The sequence below is a fragment of the Dysidea avara genome, chromosome 6 (genome assembly GCF_963678975.1).
Source record: "Dysidea avara chromosome 6, odDysAvar1.4, whole genome shotgun sequence".
Taxonomy (NCBI): domain Eukaryota; kingdom Metazoa; phylum Porifera; class Demospongiae; order Dictyoceratida; family Dysideidae; genus Dysidea; species Dysidea avara.
The window spans coordinates 32,254,825-32,271,625 of NC_089277.1; the positions used below are offsets into that span (position 1 = coordinate 32,254,825).

A 16,801-nucleotide genomic window follows, 5' to 3' on the forward strand; every position below is an offset into this window, starting at 1 on the left:
ATGTTCAGCACGGTACACAGCATTTTGAATGAAGAAGAGTATGACAACTGCCTCTACAAGCACGATCACTCACTAAGAAAAATTGATGCATGCCCCAACTATCAATTAATGAAAAGTGAAGTAGCTGTTATGTTGTGTTTCAAGCTATGTTGAGCACATTACACAGCATTCCTAGTAGAACAGTACGACAACTGCCTCTACGAGTAATCCACTCGCTACGGAAAATACAGACAATTTTTTGCATAGCAAACTATTGAGAAGCCATAGTGTGCTACTGTGAATTGACACCTTGTGGTGTCAGTGAAAAGAATTAGGACACAAAGGAGGATAAAGGTTAGTCCATGATGCACTCATTGTAGCTACAGTGGTTAGTGAAAAGGCACATCTTGGGAAGAAGCAATATCGAATAGTGAAGAAATAAAGCTCGTAGCTCTAAGCAAAGTCGAGTTATGCTTGGCTGAAGGCATTGGCAGTTAGTCAGTTAGTAGAAAATTCTGTTAAATACAATATTTTAAAATTTTTGTAGAACTATGCTAGAAGGGTTTAGAGTGTGTCTGAAAACATTTTTGGGCTTGCTACATCTAACCAATACTGCCAAGCTGTTATGAACGTTAAGTGAGGCTGGTTTTGGGTTGAAATAATTGGGCAAAAACACCTATTCTCCATGATCCCTATTATACAGTACTATCATACTGTATGATACACATACATTTATAGCATGCCTGCATCAGAAATGTATAGAAATATTACTTGTTCACAAGGTTTATTGGATGGGGAAGAAACATGTACCAACAATAAAGTGCAAACAATAATTACATACAGTGTTTATTACTTAGATTATCTGTCAGCTCTACTACTGACATACTATCAACTAGACACAGTAGATATTTGTAAGGTTTCTACATTCTAATCAATTGTTTTGAACTTATTTTCAGCCTTCAGATGAACCCCAGGGACCTCACAGAAGGAGATTGGTATGACATTCATCAATTACCTTTGCATTTTATAACTGTATTGTGAAGAAGAAAATATATTTATGCAACTGTATGCAAAAGAGATGGGTATTCCATTAGATTCAGGATCAAGGTGTGGTATGCTGTAGTTCTTTGCAACTGGGTAATTCTATATGAACTGTCGGAAAAGTATACCGTAGCACATTTGATAGATATAGGGTAGGCATTAGCAGGCCAATTGGGTGAATGTTCGTTTCTCTGTGTGTTTTATTAGAGTAAGTGCCTTCTCTTTGTAACTCCAATTCTTTGTGATGCTATAATAACTACTTGCCAAAATTATAGCCAGTAAATGTGCAACTGTTAATTTTGCTCAAACCTTTGCTTGCAGTATAGCTACAAGAAAATTATTAGTACTACTTTAAATACTCAACATGTTATTACAATGCCTGCCTGATAGGATAGCACCACATAATTGGGATAATTATTGGTTTAGCTTACATGCAAATCTGCTATTCAGTGTTTAAATTAATAAGCTTACATGATGGTGGTTAATGTGAAAGTGTCCTGCACGTAGGGCAGGTACCAATGCTAGTATACTATAAAGTATATAAAGAACCTTATTCAGATCCTCGTTCATAGCTAAGTAAGTTACACTGCCTTGTGAACACTGTGACTGCTTTATTAGAGTGATTGACTGCTCTATTAGAGTATCTCGATCTTATATGCAATTTTTTTGAAAGGGATTGGGAGGGTGGGGGGGAGCATGTGCCCTCTGGATGCACCACTGTAACTGGGATCCAACGTCTCATGGAATTATGTACTTTATGATGTTTGTACATACTATACTTGAACTGAACATCTCTGCATGTTACAGCAACTAGTCCTGCAAAGATTTCTCCATCATGGTGTGCCTTACATGATGTTTCTATTAATTAGAATTATAAACTCCTCTATAAAATTGTCTACAACTAACTGCATTACATGCATTAGGCCACTTGTGCTGTACAATGATCACACTAGTCTAATATAAGTGGCCTAGCTACTAAAGTTCAGAGACTTTGTGCAAGCAAGTATTCTAGGGAAATAGTTTTAGTGAAGTAATTTATGCACGTTACACCAGTAGCTTGACAAACAGACTACATGCCTCACTTCATGCATCATGTCAAGCCATGCCCTTGATTAATACTACCAGCTGCAGAATGAGTGACCTATGCTAAGCAGTACATGAAGTTCTTTTTCAGAGTAGTTTCTAATTCAGGGGCACCATGATAGAATAAGAGTGATTTGGCTATCTACTGTGAATTATAAAGTACAAGCATAGAAAAATGTATTACATAAATGCAATTAAGGTGGGTTTTGTATGTCTACTAACTTTTACTCCAATATTCATACTCGGTTAAAGCCAAAAGTCAAGAAAATAATTTTCAACATGAATGGTACTTTAGAATTATTAGTGTTGCACTGATAATTGGTTCAGTAATCGGTGTATCTGTGTATCTGTGTATCTAGTATCTGCATATCTGCTGATATTGGCTACTAGCTGATTAATCAGTTTTGATTAAATCAAAGCTGATGTTAATTTCCACTGCACTGTGTAGTATAATGATGTGGGGGAGGCTAGACATAAGTTATTTGACATTTTAATTAAGTTATGTGTTGATGGTTTAGTGGTGACTACAAGCCATGCCCATAATAAACTGTCAGGGTTTAGGCCATGCTCAACAGTAAACTGAGGTTTTAGTACCAGCCACTTGTCTCAGCTGTATAGCAGTAGTAAAATGTATTTATACCCTGTTTACCATGAGTAATGTTTACTTGTGGTATACATCTAACTTTACATTTTAGCCTAGAATGAGCTGTATATCAATACTTATGTCACTAATATGAGTCATTTAATAATGATGAGGATGAGTGTTAGTGTATATTGGATCGGTTATTGGTATCAGCTAATTCTGTTGCTTAATACTGGTTATTGGAATAATCGACTAATTTGGATATCGGTGCAACACAAGAATTATACTCGAGTTTTACTGAACTTTTTTATAGTTTGGTCAATAGACAAGTGCAGTTTCTTGTGGAAGGAAAGAGTCAATGCTTGTTTATAATTAGAGCTACAAAAACAGGATACATGAGTACAAACTACACGTGCACACTGTCACACAACAGGTCATATCACAGTGTTGGATTAGAGTATTTGTATCCTGTAGTTTGTATTGTGAGGCTTATTAAGAGTTAGATAAGGGCTGAAATAAATTACCATAGCAAGATGGCATATGTAGCTATAAAGTTATGAGTCATGAAAGTTTGGGAAAAGAAGAATTTTATGTCCTGTTTAATTTCGGGGCTCAGTCAATTTTTTTTTACTTCTCTCTTTAACCATTTTTCCTAGGAAAATGATCACAATACAGAACAGCTATTATTGAAGTGCCGTGGAATAATAATGGCTGAGTGTGGTCAGTAACAAGCTAGTGTACATACAAGAAAACAGCAAAACACAGGTGACAGTATACACGAGATAACATACTTTGCACATGTCATGTCTGAGTACATCATGCATAGCTTAAATTTATTCACTAGTTCACTAGTAAAGTAAACTATCCATTCTTTGACATCATGCATACTCGGACACTCATTCTCATAAACTTCTAAGTGGAATCATGTGAAAATTGGTGTAGAAATACCTGGCATAAAGCCCAACTAATCTCCCAAGTTTGTACCTTAATGGTTGTTGTACTAGACCGGATCAAAGTCGCTGCTTGAAGTCCTGTATTCTTGGACAAATTTCATGATTCGTGAACACCTACCAGTAATCATACTGATGACTTACTACCAACACCATCACTTAGAGCTAAAAGCCATAGTTTATTTCCTTCTATCTCATCTGCAGGTGGCTGTGATAGGGTATGTCAGCACTGCTAAAAGAATGATAATTTCGATGTGTAAATAATTGGCCAGCAGTGCTTTGCCTATTTTGCAAGCTTTCATTACTCAGAACTTTTTATATCATTATGCTATGGCAATGCAATTTTTAGGTCTTAGTAAGAATTTAATTGGCTTTATGATGCAAGTTACAGAATGCAAATATTCTTCCCCAGTACTGAGATATGACCTGATATGTGACAGGATATAGTTTGTGCCCACATGCCCTGTTTTTGCAGGTCCGGTCACATATGGTAAGGACATCAATTACAGTTCTTTGAGACAACACACCATCACACACAACAAGCTGCAATGCATGTGCAAAATATCCCAAATTGGGTAGGTTGGCATCTTTCCATGTTTGAGCAATTATTTCCCAGAATAACATGTACAGTACACCATCTTATTTACCTGCTCATTGACAGCTCAAAAAGCTTTGTTTTAAATTGTTTTGTATATAGCAGTAATGATATACATTTCACATGCATTTGGATAAACATAAACAGATTGTCACGTATTTCTTCAAAGAAAAGCCCTCATAATGTATATGCACCAGTGACTACGTAGAGGCTAAAACTAAGCTTTTTTTGTCTGCCAATCCATCCCAATGCTGTAGACTAGAAGTTACAGCTATGAATGTAACTGCCAGTAGGTTATTTTAAGTATAGCCACAGTACAAATTGATTTTGTTGTTCTTCCTACTGTCTAGCACTATAATTCAAAACCACTAACAGTGTATCACAACAAGTTGAAACTTTAGTGATCTATTCTTTGGACACAATAGATAAAATATGTAAAGAAATTCAGAAGTGGTGTAAACTTTTGCCAAGATAGACACATAATATATGAACATGGTTTAAACAAATACATAATTATTACAACATCAAGTGTCAGACACACAGCACAAGGATCACATGTATATAGTGGAACCTCTCTCATTGTTGTAATCTACACCTCAAAAATGTCCATAACTAAGACATACATGCTAAATACTGTACACTATAGTCAGTATGGGTTCACCTGTCACCTGTGCCCGCCAAATATAGTAATATCAAAGAGGTGAACATGTGTTCACTCCCAATAGTTTTGTACTGGAACAAGCATGTTTCCATGTTGTAAACATGTTTGTGTGCCTGAATCGTCCATACTAAATTATGGGATATTTTTAAAGCCTCATAACTCACTTGTTCTCAAACCACATTTTTGATTAACAGTTCCAGTAGCTTCACAACACTACTAAAGGTTTAGGCAGCTGGCTAATGTAATAAGAGTTATTAACAAGAAACAAGGGCTCAAGTGAACGTGAACAGACTATAAGTATATATCTCTCAGTTAGTGCTATGCACTTTACTAGGCAGTGTGAAAGTTACTACAAAATAATTGTTGTCGCACTCCTTTGAGCTGTAAAGTGTACTGTGTCATCACCCAGCAATCAAATGTTAGTTATTAAATAAACAAGCCACCTAACAGGTAAACAGCATCCTTTAGGCTTCCTCCTTGTGCTTTGATCTCATTCAAACTTTATTACTGTCAGGGTCAGCCAATTATTAATTTGAGCTGACTGGACAACAGAGGTGTCCAAATGAAAAGATCAGAGGTTCAGTTGTATACAATATATGATTATGCTGTACAAACCTTTTGTGGATATGACTCCAACAACTGTACCACCTTATGATGTCCTTTAGTTTTAGCATCATCAAGTGGTGTTTCATTGTCCTACATTATGAAATAGAGATGGGCATTTATTACACATCAACAGATACATATACAAACTATTTCTGGTTCAGAATCATGGCTACATATTGAGACATTCCTAAATAAATACATTATGATACATTCATCTTCATATTAACACACTTAGTACAGTGACACATTCACTGTCATTCAATGATGTTCTCCAGAAGCCCAATTGAAACTGATGTAGTTACACATAAGTTATGACTAGGTGATATGCATGCTCATGGTATACCTCACGTGTATTACAAATATGCATAGATTGTTTTGAAAATAATATTTAGATATAGAGAAGGTGTTTATTTTTCAGGTAAATTGGCTGTGGTGAAGGGAGATATATCTAGTAGGGCTGCACTGATTCCACTTTTTACCGATACTTCAAATACCAAGTACTCAGCTGGGAAGTATCTGCAAGTACAAGTACCGATACCAAGTACCTTAAAGTAGTTACTTTATAGTGCACATATTTATTATATATTCAGGGCCACCCACAGGGGGGCAACTGGGGCATTTTTTCCCTGGGTCCCAGCCTGAAAGGGGCCCCAGGAGGCTCCATGAAAGCCCCCTTGAATACCTGTTTAAAAGATCGAAATACTCTAATAGAGCAGTCACAGTATTCTTCAAAGGAGCAGTGTAGCAAGTTTATAGATAAGGAGATATGGTTGGTGATGGGTAGTTATTGGCATTGTCAGCAGTTTGTGACCTTTTTTTTTTTCCTTGGTCTTCAACTTACAGCTTGGGTCAAGTTGTGATTCAGAATGGAAACCTCCTTGCCTCTGGGGCCCCACTTTAACTCTTTGCCCTGGGCCCCTTAATTTCTCTGGGCGGCCCTGTATATATTGCATTTCATGGTATTCTTGTACACGTTTTCAGTATGGTTCATGTTTATAATGAAGTAGCCAATCAGATTCACAAAGAAGGAAGTCACTGAAATGCAAACCAGTGGATATTCCAGTATTCTTTGGGAGAAGTGTAGATAATAATATCATAATGGTGCTTACAAAAAAATACTGAAAGTCACTTTTACCTGATTGCTCTATTAGAGTTATTCACTGTTCTATTAGAGTATATCGATCTTTTTCTCAGTAAAGCATTTTCACACGTAGGTTTCAGCACAGATCAGTGATTTTGCCAGTAGTTAGCTATTAGGAGTCCACTGTGCTAGTAAAATAAGCAAGTACAAACAAACGTTATTTTATTCTCGCACGTGATAAGAATCGGTATTTGCAACAATATAATGGCCGATTCCGATACTTCATGAAAACAGCAGTATCGGCCCAAAACCGATACCAATACTAGAATTGGTGCAGCCCTAATATCTAGATCATGATGTGTAGGCCATTGCAACTGGATATCGCCCATGACAACAGATTTGCTTTTTTTCACCAAGAGAACACAAAGTCACATGATTAAATTATGAAATTTCATTATTAAAATCAGCTAAACATGAATGGTCTGTTTTTTCCAAGCATAGTAGTAATCCATACATGTGGTCTGGGGCCATAATGGAGCTCTCGTCAGTGGCTGTATGTGACCACACAGCTCAATGGTGTTGTCGTGTTGAATAAAGACCTGTGCTGTGGATTTCCTTTTATTTTAGCTAGTCTTGAGGCCTGAATAGAACTTGGGCCTAACTCATCCTTTTACCTTACTCATTAATTTTTTAAAGTTCACATTGTATTGTGTACTCAGATGCTTCACTATTCTTATCAGAATTGTAACTGATCAGATTTTTTAGTTTGAACCATACACCAGGGTAATGCGTGAACACAAAAGAAGGTTACAATGTCATAACACAATGTAGACATTGTTTCTACTCAAGTATGTACATACAGCAGTAAAACAGATGCTTTAAGCTATTAATAAAGCTTCATGCATCCCTCACGTCAAATATAATACTGGCAAAACATGGTTATAAATACATTTTGCACTTTCATAACTGACAAGCACATGTAGGCTAGTGCTAAAGTTTGCTTGTATGGCCACCACAAACCATCCTTGATTAAAATTGTGATACTAAATTCCACTGTTTTTGTAAGGCTACTAAACAACAATAATGTTCACCAGATCAAACAACTCCTCACATGTAGTGGACTGTACAACAGCTACATAGCTTTTGCTACATTACACCATCCAACTAATTGCACAACACCTTGTATCATGTATGTCCATTACAAACAAATACAGAAAAATAAGGAGATAAATAAATAAAATACGGAAGTTCAGTACTACAGCAGCTACTAGACTACATATCTCATGCTAAGGCTCTCAACAATAACAAACCGACAAGACTTCCAAGTTAACAAATTTACTAGAAACATGTTTATTACCTCTTCATTGGCTTCAAACATGGTATATCTCCTTTTATGATTAGTGAGATACATGCTAAACATACAACCCTAAATTATTTTAATATTGTTTTGTTCAATAATGACACTGTTATCAGTACTGAGTGCAGGTAAGCACATTATTTAAAAATTAATTTCAACACATTAATTAATTGGAAGAAACTGATGATGTCATAAATAAGGTCACACAGAGATATATGTAACAAACCAACACATTAATTACTTTGTTCTTCATTTCCACACTGGCACCATGTTGTAGCAGTATTAAACACACATCATACTGATTACTGAAGGCAGCCCAGTGAAGTGGAGTATCCCCACGCTATAACAATAAACAATTATCACATGTACCACTAACTACCAAACTTGATACTGTATACTGTATAAAGAGTACACAATCATAACCACCTAATGTTGTACACTGATATGTAACTACACCAGATACCTTATGACATGTGGTGAAATATTTCAATTAATGCTTAACTACAACAGTACACAAAATAGTTGTTACACTACTAGGACTGTGTATTGTACAGTTATTGAGCAGGTGAAACATATTATCATAGAGCTATATAACAATAATATGAACAGTTATTACAGTCATTTAGGGGTGTCAGAGTAAAAGTGAAAGTAGTAAATAAGGCTTAGTGTAGGAGGATCTGAGGGTATGCATCAAGGAAATTTTGAGAATTACTTTGAGATACTAATTTTGGGCTGTGCAAAGTACTAGCTACTGTTAGTTAGCTAGCTAGTTAGGTGCTTAATAATAAAACTGGACACTGATCAAAAAAGTGGTGAAGTGCTGGCCTCATTGGTCATGCCTACTCTGATGTCCTTGCATTTATTAGAGTACTACATTTACTAATGTGACTGGATCTGGGAAAACTGGTCTTATCGCTCATGTCAGCAGATTCAATTTTCACCAAGAACACAAAGTTACATGAATAAACTAACTAATTTCACAATCAAAATCAGCTAGACTTGAGTGGTCTGGTTTTGCTGGCTACTTTACCCAAGCCAGTGGTGATCTGTACGTGGAGTGTCGGGCCTTAGCCTGAGGATGGTTGTATTCATTTCACTTGTAATCCTCAGTTTTTCATCCTTTGTCTTCAGTATCGCTTGCACAATTGAACGCTTTTGCTAATTCTCTAGATGTCTACTTGGGGTGATATTTTAGTACGTAGTCTAAGTACATCCATGTCCTTCAATGACAAAGTGTTTCTACTCTTAGCTGTAAAGTAGATGAGTCTACCATCTCGTTATTAGCAGCTGTATTTCTCGTGACTGGACAATATGGATTGTCAGTACAAGCAAATCATTCATTTTAGTTCAGTTTTTTGTGGTTACCATGCAAATCAACATCTATGGATACCTAGCATTGGTGAAGTGTTGGTTGTTAAACCGGAGCAGAATAATTGTCATGACAAACATGTAGTTGATATCATCAAGATGGCTGCACTGCTGGTCATGTACCAAACAATATCTTCAAGAATGGATTTTAATTTCTTGAACCATGATGAAGATGTAACATATTGTGAAATATTATAACAGAAGAACATTACAATAATGGTGCAGGAATTGTACTAGAAATTCCTTAAAGATTTGGACGTCAAATGCATGTTTTAAAACTAAAAAGAGCTCTTCTCTGCAGATACTGTAGCTAGTTATGTATATTCTGACCACTGTATGAGACTCAATTCTAATGCATTGATGCTCCTGTTGTACCAGTCAGTGTTGAAACAGGGTCGGGTCATTCGGGTCACATTTTCTCAGGGTCATCCGGGCCTGACCCGGATTGGATAACGTGAGAAACGAAATTATTCATTTCACGATGTGGAAATGTGTCCGTTGCTGTCTGCAAGCTTACGTGGAGCCACGCCCACTAATCGATTGTTGTATGAGTTGCATATAGCCTAGTCTTACAGCAGGATAAGTACTTTTTCGAGCCACACCCATTTTAATATATTGGGAAATTGTAATACTAGGTATGCATGAAGCCACACCCAATTACTGTCTGTAAACTCACAGTAGCTACGTAGAACCAAACCCACTTAAATTATATTAAAACTTATACTGGTTTAGTTATCACATAACTGTTCGTTTACTCAACAGGAACATAGATCTTATCACACGCCTCAGCTATAATTATCATCTGGGTTAGTGGGTCATCCGGGTCAGCAGTAGTGACCCAGTTTCAACACTGGTACTAGTTGTTGCTGGCCATTACACATGTTAGACTTAAAACACATGCATACATTTGTGTATGGCTAAATATTTGAGACCTTGTAACCATGGCTGACTGCTTAATTCAGGTGACCGTTAATACAGGTTCTACTGTAGTTTCTTTTCCTGAGTAGCACATTCAAGTAATTGACCCTGGCTATGGTTTAATATGTAACCATGAGCTATAAGACTGAAACATAATGATGGGCATGCAGAGAATTACTAATTCCCTGGTCAGTTTGTATAATATACTTTCCTTAGTGTGCACCATGAGCACAAACTCCCAATGCACCTCACAATGTGAAGTAATGTGAAGCAATTTATACTACTGAGAGTCACACGCATTACAGCAATCGAATAACCAGTATTGCATCATGTGATTAATTGTGCACATGATGCATGGTGGAAATGGTGAAGGACTGTATAGGTTGAGGTTTATTACAAGGAAGCAGCTGCGATATCCTTGAGTGGTTGTGTTATACATGTGTTGGGTTAGCACACACTGTGAATAGTTGATGCTTGAGTTGATGAATATTTATCTGATGAATGTTTAGTTTATTTGTCACATGTTGTGGGCACATGATGTCTACAATATACATATAGCCAAGTACTGACCATCAATAGGAGGACCGGTCAAGAATAATAATAATTTGGAAGAAAGTTTTGTAAACTAAAGTACTCAAGTGTGGAGACCTCCTACGTGCTAGGAAGTTGGCTGTCAATATGTTGTCTGGAACTAAAGATTACGTACAAATGTATATAAGCTTTACAGTTTCTATAAGCTGCATAAACAGCAGTGTGAAGTAGTTGGATGCACAAACAACAGCTTTTAATGTTACTGCCTAAGGGCACATTTAGTGTATGCATCATTTCTATTTAAACATGGTGTATGGGAAGCACCCAGACCTTCCACCAAATATATTCCACTTCAAATCCAAACCTTCTTCCAGAAAATTCTGACTATGCCCCTGGATATATCATATATAGAAAATCACAAACACATGCAATTCAAATTTTCAGAATGCTGATGTCATAAAAAACTACAGTACGTAAATGGTGTATTCACGAATTGTAACATTCCTTCATGACACTACGATGGTTTAAACAGGTCCAACACAACTATTATTTTTCACATGTTTTGTTTTCTGTACTTTTTCTTATCACATCTGATAAATTGATCTAACTATTTTTACACACTCAGTATTGCATTTAAGATAAATATAATGTGCAGCCATCCAAGGAGTTTTGATGGTTAGCTGTAGATCATTCATTCATTCTTGTGAGTAAAACAGGTGTCGTACCCTTTAATTAGCAAGTTTTTTTGATCACTTGAACTCTTGAAAGATGATGATGCGCTTGACGGTACCATACATAGAGCAATGTACAAAGGCTTTGCCAGCCTATAATGAACAGCTCTACTATAAGCTTTGTAAGTTGTCTGAGTAATATTGTTCTTGTCCCTATAGATGAATCAACCATACAATCTTCTGACCGGTGTAGGGCTAGCTCAGGCTCACCATAATATCTCAAGTACAATTGTTACAATTTGTAAACACAAATTAATGCCATTCTCTATTTCAACCAATGTTCTTCCTGGTGGCTTATGAAGCCAACAATATCATTTGCCATGATAAGGTATTCGCTAGCTAGCTCACTTAGTTAATAACATCTTTTCATCATACAGAATTTGGCCCTAAAAGAACTACACAGTGAACATCAAGTCAAGATCAGGCATGGGGCGAAGTACATATAAAAGTACTTAAGTAAAGTACAAGTACTTTGACACTTGTTGAAGTACAAGTACTTTTGAATGTATTTAAGTATAAGTACAAGTACACATTTACAAAGTCCATGCTTAGTGTTACAATTGCGTTATCATGCCATTATGTAGTTCTGGTTGCACCTAATAAACATAAGCTGTGAAAATCTACCATCAGTAAGGCAACATCTTTCTGGAGTAAATACCTTTCCTGCAACACTAAAAAGTCTCTCAACAGGTGCTGAGGAAGATGGTACCCCTAGAACATCTTTTGCTAACCTTGACAGTACAGTATATTTCTTTTGGTTGTCTTGCCAATACTTTGTTGGATTTTGGGTCATTGGTAGCGTGTCAGTTTCAATGTATTCATCCACCTGCTTAGTGACTGTACTTAGCTGTTGACTTTCTATTGATGGGGAATGAGAGTTATCATACATGAAGTTGAAAAGTGATTTCCTCTTCTTCTTAGGTGGCGGCTCAGAATTTTCATCAGCTTGCAGGACAGCTACAGTTGACACAGCAGGAGATAATCTTTCTAACACTGCTTTAAGCAAATCCAAAGATCTATCTCTTTCAGCATCATCAGAACACCACCTAAGCTTGAAACGGGGGTCTAGGATACAAGCTACAATGTATGTTTCATTTTCCTCGTAATATGGCATACGCCTATGTAATGATTGTTTAAGTCCACGAACTAATCCAGAGTGGTATTTGGACACCATGTTTTCAATGTGATGATATAATCCTCGAATACAGGGTAAAACATAACCTGCAGATGGAACACAACCAACCTGAACAAATTCTGTTGCCTCTTCAAAAGGAGTTAGAATTTCCACTATATCTTGAAGCAGGTTTTTTTCATGAGTAGTTAACTTGGGAGCATTTTCAAGTTGTGACAACACCGAATCTGAAACAGCAAGCACTGATCGTATCATTTTAAGCTGAGAATTCCATCTAGTTGTATTATCAGCTTGTAGCCTAGTTTCATCCTTAAGGACATCAGCTGCTACTGTTGACCTGCGCACAAATGATACCAAACTAGAGCACCTTTTGATGACTGTGTTGATCTGACCTGCCTTTGCCATACCATCTTTTACCACTAGCTGCAACACATGTGCAAAACAGGCATGATGTTCAAATAAGACTTGGCTCTCATCAAGGGAAACATTATCACACCTCTCAAACTCTGACTCGCCTTCAGCCTCACTATCATCACTGGCTGTATGATCTTCAACATCTTCATAACCTGGAAGAGTCAAAAACGCCTTCTTTACATTGGATGCACTGTCGGTGATTATGTGCTTCACTTCTTCCCTCACACCAAAATCAGAAATGATTTCATCATACCACATCATAATGTTATCACCAATATGTCTTCCACTGACTTGATTGCATGCAAGCATAACTGACTCAAGGTTCCAGTCATCTGAAATATAGTGCCCAGTAATGCCCAAATAAGATCGCATTTGTCGATTTGACCAGAGATCAATTGTTAGGTTGATGGTATCAGTCTTCTTCAGCTTGTCTAGTACACTACTTTTTAACTTATCATATTTCTTCTTCAACAAAACTGTGGACAATTGTTTACGGCTTGGCACCTGGTACTGAGAATCTAAGATCCTTAACAGTGATTTGAATCGCTTGCTCTCTACTACAGACAGAGGAATGAGGTCATCTGCAACGAAATCGACTACTGCATCAGTTACTAAAATCTGCTTTGGGTGTTGTGAGCTGTATTTTCTTTGGGGCTGCAGTAAATGTGTCAATGTTTGCTGTGAATTTGACTGTGATTCATCTTCATCCTGTTGTTCTTTCAAGAGAGTTGCGTGTACTCGTCTCTATTAAAAGATTTTAAAATGGACAAGTACAATAAACAGTGTTCTTACCATATGCTTCCACCAATTTGTAGTAGTCCTAACAGATCCAGTGATTTCCTTGGTGCAATACTTGCACTTAGCCTTAAAATTCTCTGCTGGCAAGACTTTAGGTACTTCATAGTGCTTGAGCACAGCTGGAACCTTCTTCTTAGCTGACATAGCTGCCATAGCTGCCTGCTTCTTAATAAAATTAACTGACAGTCCAACAGCAGTCCCACTATTTCCAAGATCATCAGAGAAATGATGGGGGAAGGCTGGATGGAAAACCTTTTAAATACTGTTTCAAAGCAAACTCAACAAGTGGCAGGTAACTTCAAGCAAAAGCTGACCATGTTAAAATCCCATATCCAGGAACATAATTATTATCTTTGAGCCAATATACAACTTATTCACTTGCATGGTTTTTATACATGTAAATGTACTTCATTGTACTTCAAAGTACTTCAAGTACTTATAAGTACTTCTAAGTACATTAAGTACTTTAAGTACATTGCTTGGAACTTAAGTATCAATACAAGTACATTACATTTGTACAAAAAGTATTTAAGTATAAGTACAAGTACTCTAAAAGGTGTGCTTAAGTACACTTAAGTACAAGTACCAAAGTACTTCGCCCCATGCCTGGTCAAGATCTCATTAATTGAGACCAAACCATAATATGTTCGTCTCATAGACATCTCAGATAACCAGAGGTGAGCACTAGTACCTATTCTACAAGATTTACCCAATTTCAGCTTTTCAAGTTCAATTTTCACTCTATCCAACTTGGGTGATAAGAATGTAGTGTCCTCTGGTAATGTAGTGACAGTTAGCAACAAAATATGAAGTAGTGATCATGTGAGAAGTACATAATAATACTGGTGGTAACTGTACTACTTACATCATTAGTAGCTAATATGTTAGCTCCACTACTTAGTAGAGTGTTGACCACCTCTAGGTATCCAGAATTACTAGCAAGATGTAGTGCAGTGAATCCATACTAGAAAAAATGATAACAATTACATAGTATAATCACAACATGTCATAACATACTCTATACTAGTGTAACATCACAGTAAGGTTGAAAGAATCTTTAAAGTTCGATATTATAGTACTCTATAATAGGGCTGGGACGAAGCTTCGAATGCTTCGTGGGTTCGAAGGTTAAGTAAACTTCGAATTATAAAAGTATCCTTCGAAGCTTCGTAATGCACTCATAGTCTACGAAAGAATTACAAATATACGTCGTCTTCTTTATTGCAACTGCTTTATCCTCTTGCGTGATCAATGTTCGTCTCTTCGCGATCGATCTTCATGTGCCACGCCCACTTTTAAAACCATCGCAGTTCAGCTTGCTACCATATTTGCAGCCTTAAAACACCTTATAAAGTGATAGATAATGCACGGAAAGCGTACTTTTAGCCATTACTCGGTGTTTACCTATGCACGATTGCAGTGTAGCGGACACGCCCATTTGCAATCGATCGATCGCGTCATTCAGTACTGCTGCTATGCACTTTCCAATGCTTATGATTATGATAATTGGAAGGCAGCAAAATGCTGATTACATCTAATAAAAGAAAAGAGATATAAAAATGGTTTGGGGATATTTACAGATAACTAGCTAGAGTGTGTGCATTTATTACAAAGTCTTTGTCATAGCATAAGGAGGGTAGATTGTTCCATTCTTTAATAGTTCTGTAAAAATAATTCATTTGGTATTTGTTGGTGTTGGCTGCTGGCAGTATGAGTCTGAGTGGGTGGTATTGTCTTGTGCTGGTGGATTGTGGCAGAAAGTAATTGGGTATTTGTAATGCTGGCTCCTGCTGGTGAGTAATTCTGTGAAATAAAGATAATCTAGATGCTTCATGTCTCTGTTCCAGTGTGGTCCAATTAAGATTATCTAACATTGTTGTTACACTACTCTTAAAACTGTAATCTGACTGCACCCACCTCGCTGCTCTCCCCTGAACCATTTCAAGTTTGTAAATTAAGTTCTGTTGATGTGGATCCCAGACTTGAGTGGCATATTCAAGAATTGGTTGCACAAGTGTTGTGTAAGCGTCTGATTTAACCTTACTGTTACATTTACTTAGATTTCTTTTTATAAAATTCAGCATCCTGGTGGCTTTGTTTGTAATGTTATTAATGTGAAGTGCCCATGAGAGTGAATTGTCTAGAAGTATCCCTAAATACTTATATGTGCTGCTGGATTTGATGGTCTGGTTGTTTAAAGTATAGTTATTTTATGAGAGGTAGATGACGTCTCATAAATCTCAGTAAGACATATTTGTTGATATTAAACTTCATCTGCCACCTCTGTGCCCATCTAGAAATTTCATCAATATCTTTACGTCATCTTCATTACTAATCGTTCGGCAGACAACACAATCATCCGCAAAAAGTCGAATAGATGACAAGATGTTACTGTTAATATCGTTTATATATAGTAAGAACATAAGAGGCCCTAATACAGTACCTTGTGGGACACCAGAAATAACTGAAACAAAATCAGATTCGTTACCATTCACCAGTACTCTTTGTGTTTGTTTTGTCAGCTATTCAGAAATCCAGCAATGTATCCTGTTGTTAATTCCATAATACTGCAATTTCTTAAGCAGGCGTTGGTGGGGTACAGTGTCGAAAGTCTTAGCAAAATCTAAGAAAAGTACATCAACTTGTTCGTGGCTATCTATACTATTAGCTAATTCTTCAATAATGGTAAGCAGCTGGGTGGTGCATGAGTGTCCTGATCTGAATCCATGTTGGAAAGAGTTAAGTATGTTATTCTTCTCTAGGTGTGACATTATAGAATGGAAAATTATGTGTTCCAACACCTTACAGCATACAGATGTCAGTGAGATGGGTCTATAATTTACTGGCATGGATCAATCCCCTTTCTTATAAACAGGTACGATATTAGCTTGGAGCCAGTTACTAGGAAGGATCCCTTCGTTAAATGATTGGGTGATAGTATGTTAAGAGATCTGCACTTATTAGACTTTGTAA

The 16,801-nt window shown here is 36.8% G+C and overlaps 2 protein-coding genes across 2 annotated transcripts in view; both read right to left on the reverse strand.

The window, feature by feature from the left end:
- LOC136259406 (uncharacterized) overlaps window positions 1-15,768 on the reverse strand; it is a 29,854-nt gene extending 14,086 nt beyond the window's left edge. Inside the window, exons 1-4 of the mRNA XM_066052896.1 lie at window positions 15,439-15,768; window positions 14,694-14,792; window positions 8,178-8,276; window positions 5,508-5,588 (exon numbers count right to left, since the gene is read on the reverse strand). Coding sequence (XP_065908968.1) covers window positions 5,508-5,588; window positions 8,178-8,276; window positions 14,694-14,792; window positions 15,439-15,768 — 609 coding nt within the window. The remainder of the gene's footprint in view (window positions 1-5,507; window positions 5,589-8,177; window positions 8,277-14,693; window positions 14,793-15,438) is intronic.
- On the reverse strand, window positions 12,053-13,982 carry LOC136258365 (zinc finger BED domain-containing protein 4-like). The gene is made up of 2 exons (XM_066051680.1): window positions 13,823-13,982; window positions 12,053-13,774 (listed from the first exon to the last, which is right to left on the reverse strand). Exons 1-2 carry the CDS (start codon window positions 13,979-13,981, stop codon window positions 12,053-12,055), a joined length of 1,881 nt encoding a protein of 626 aa, XP_065907752.1. The 5' UTR covers window position 13,982.
- Window positions 15,769-16,801: the final 1,033 nt, after the last annotated feature.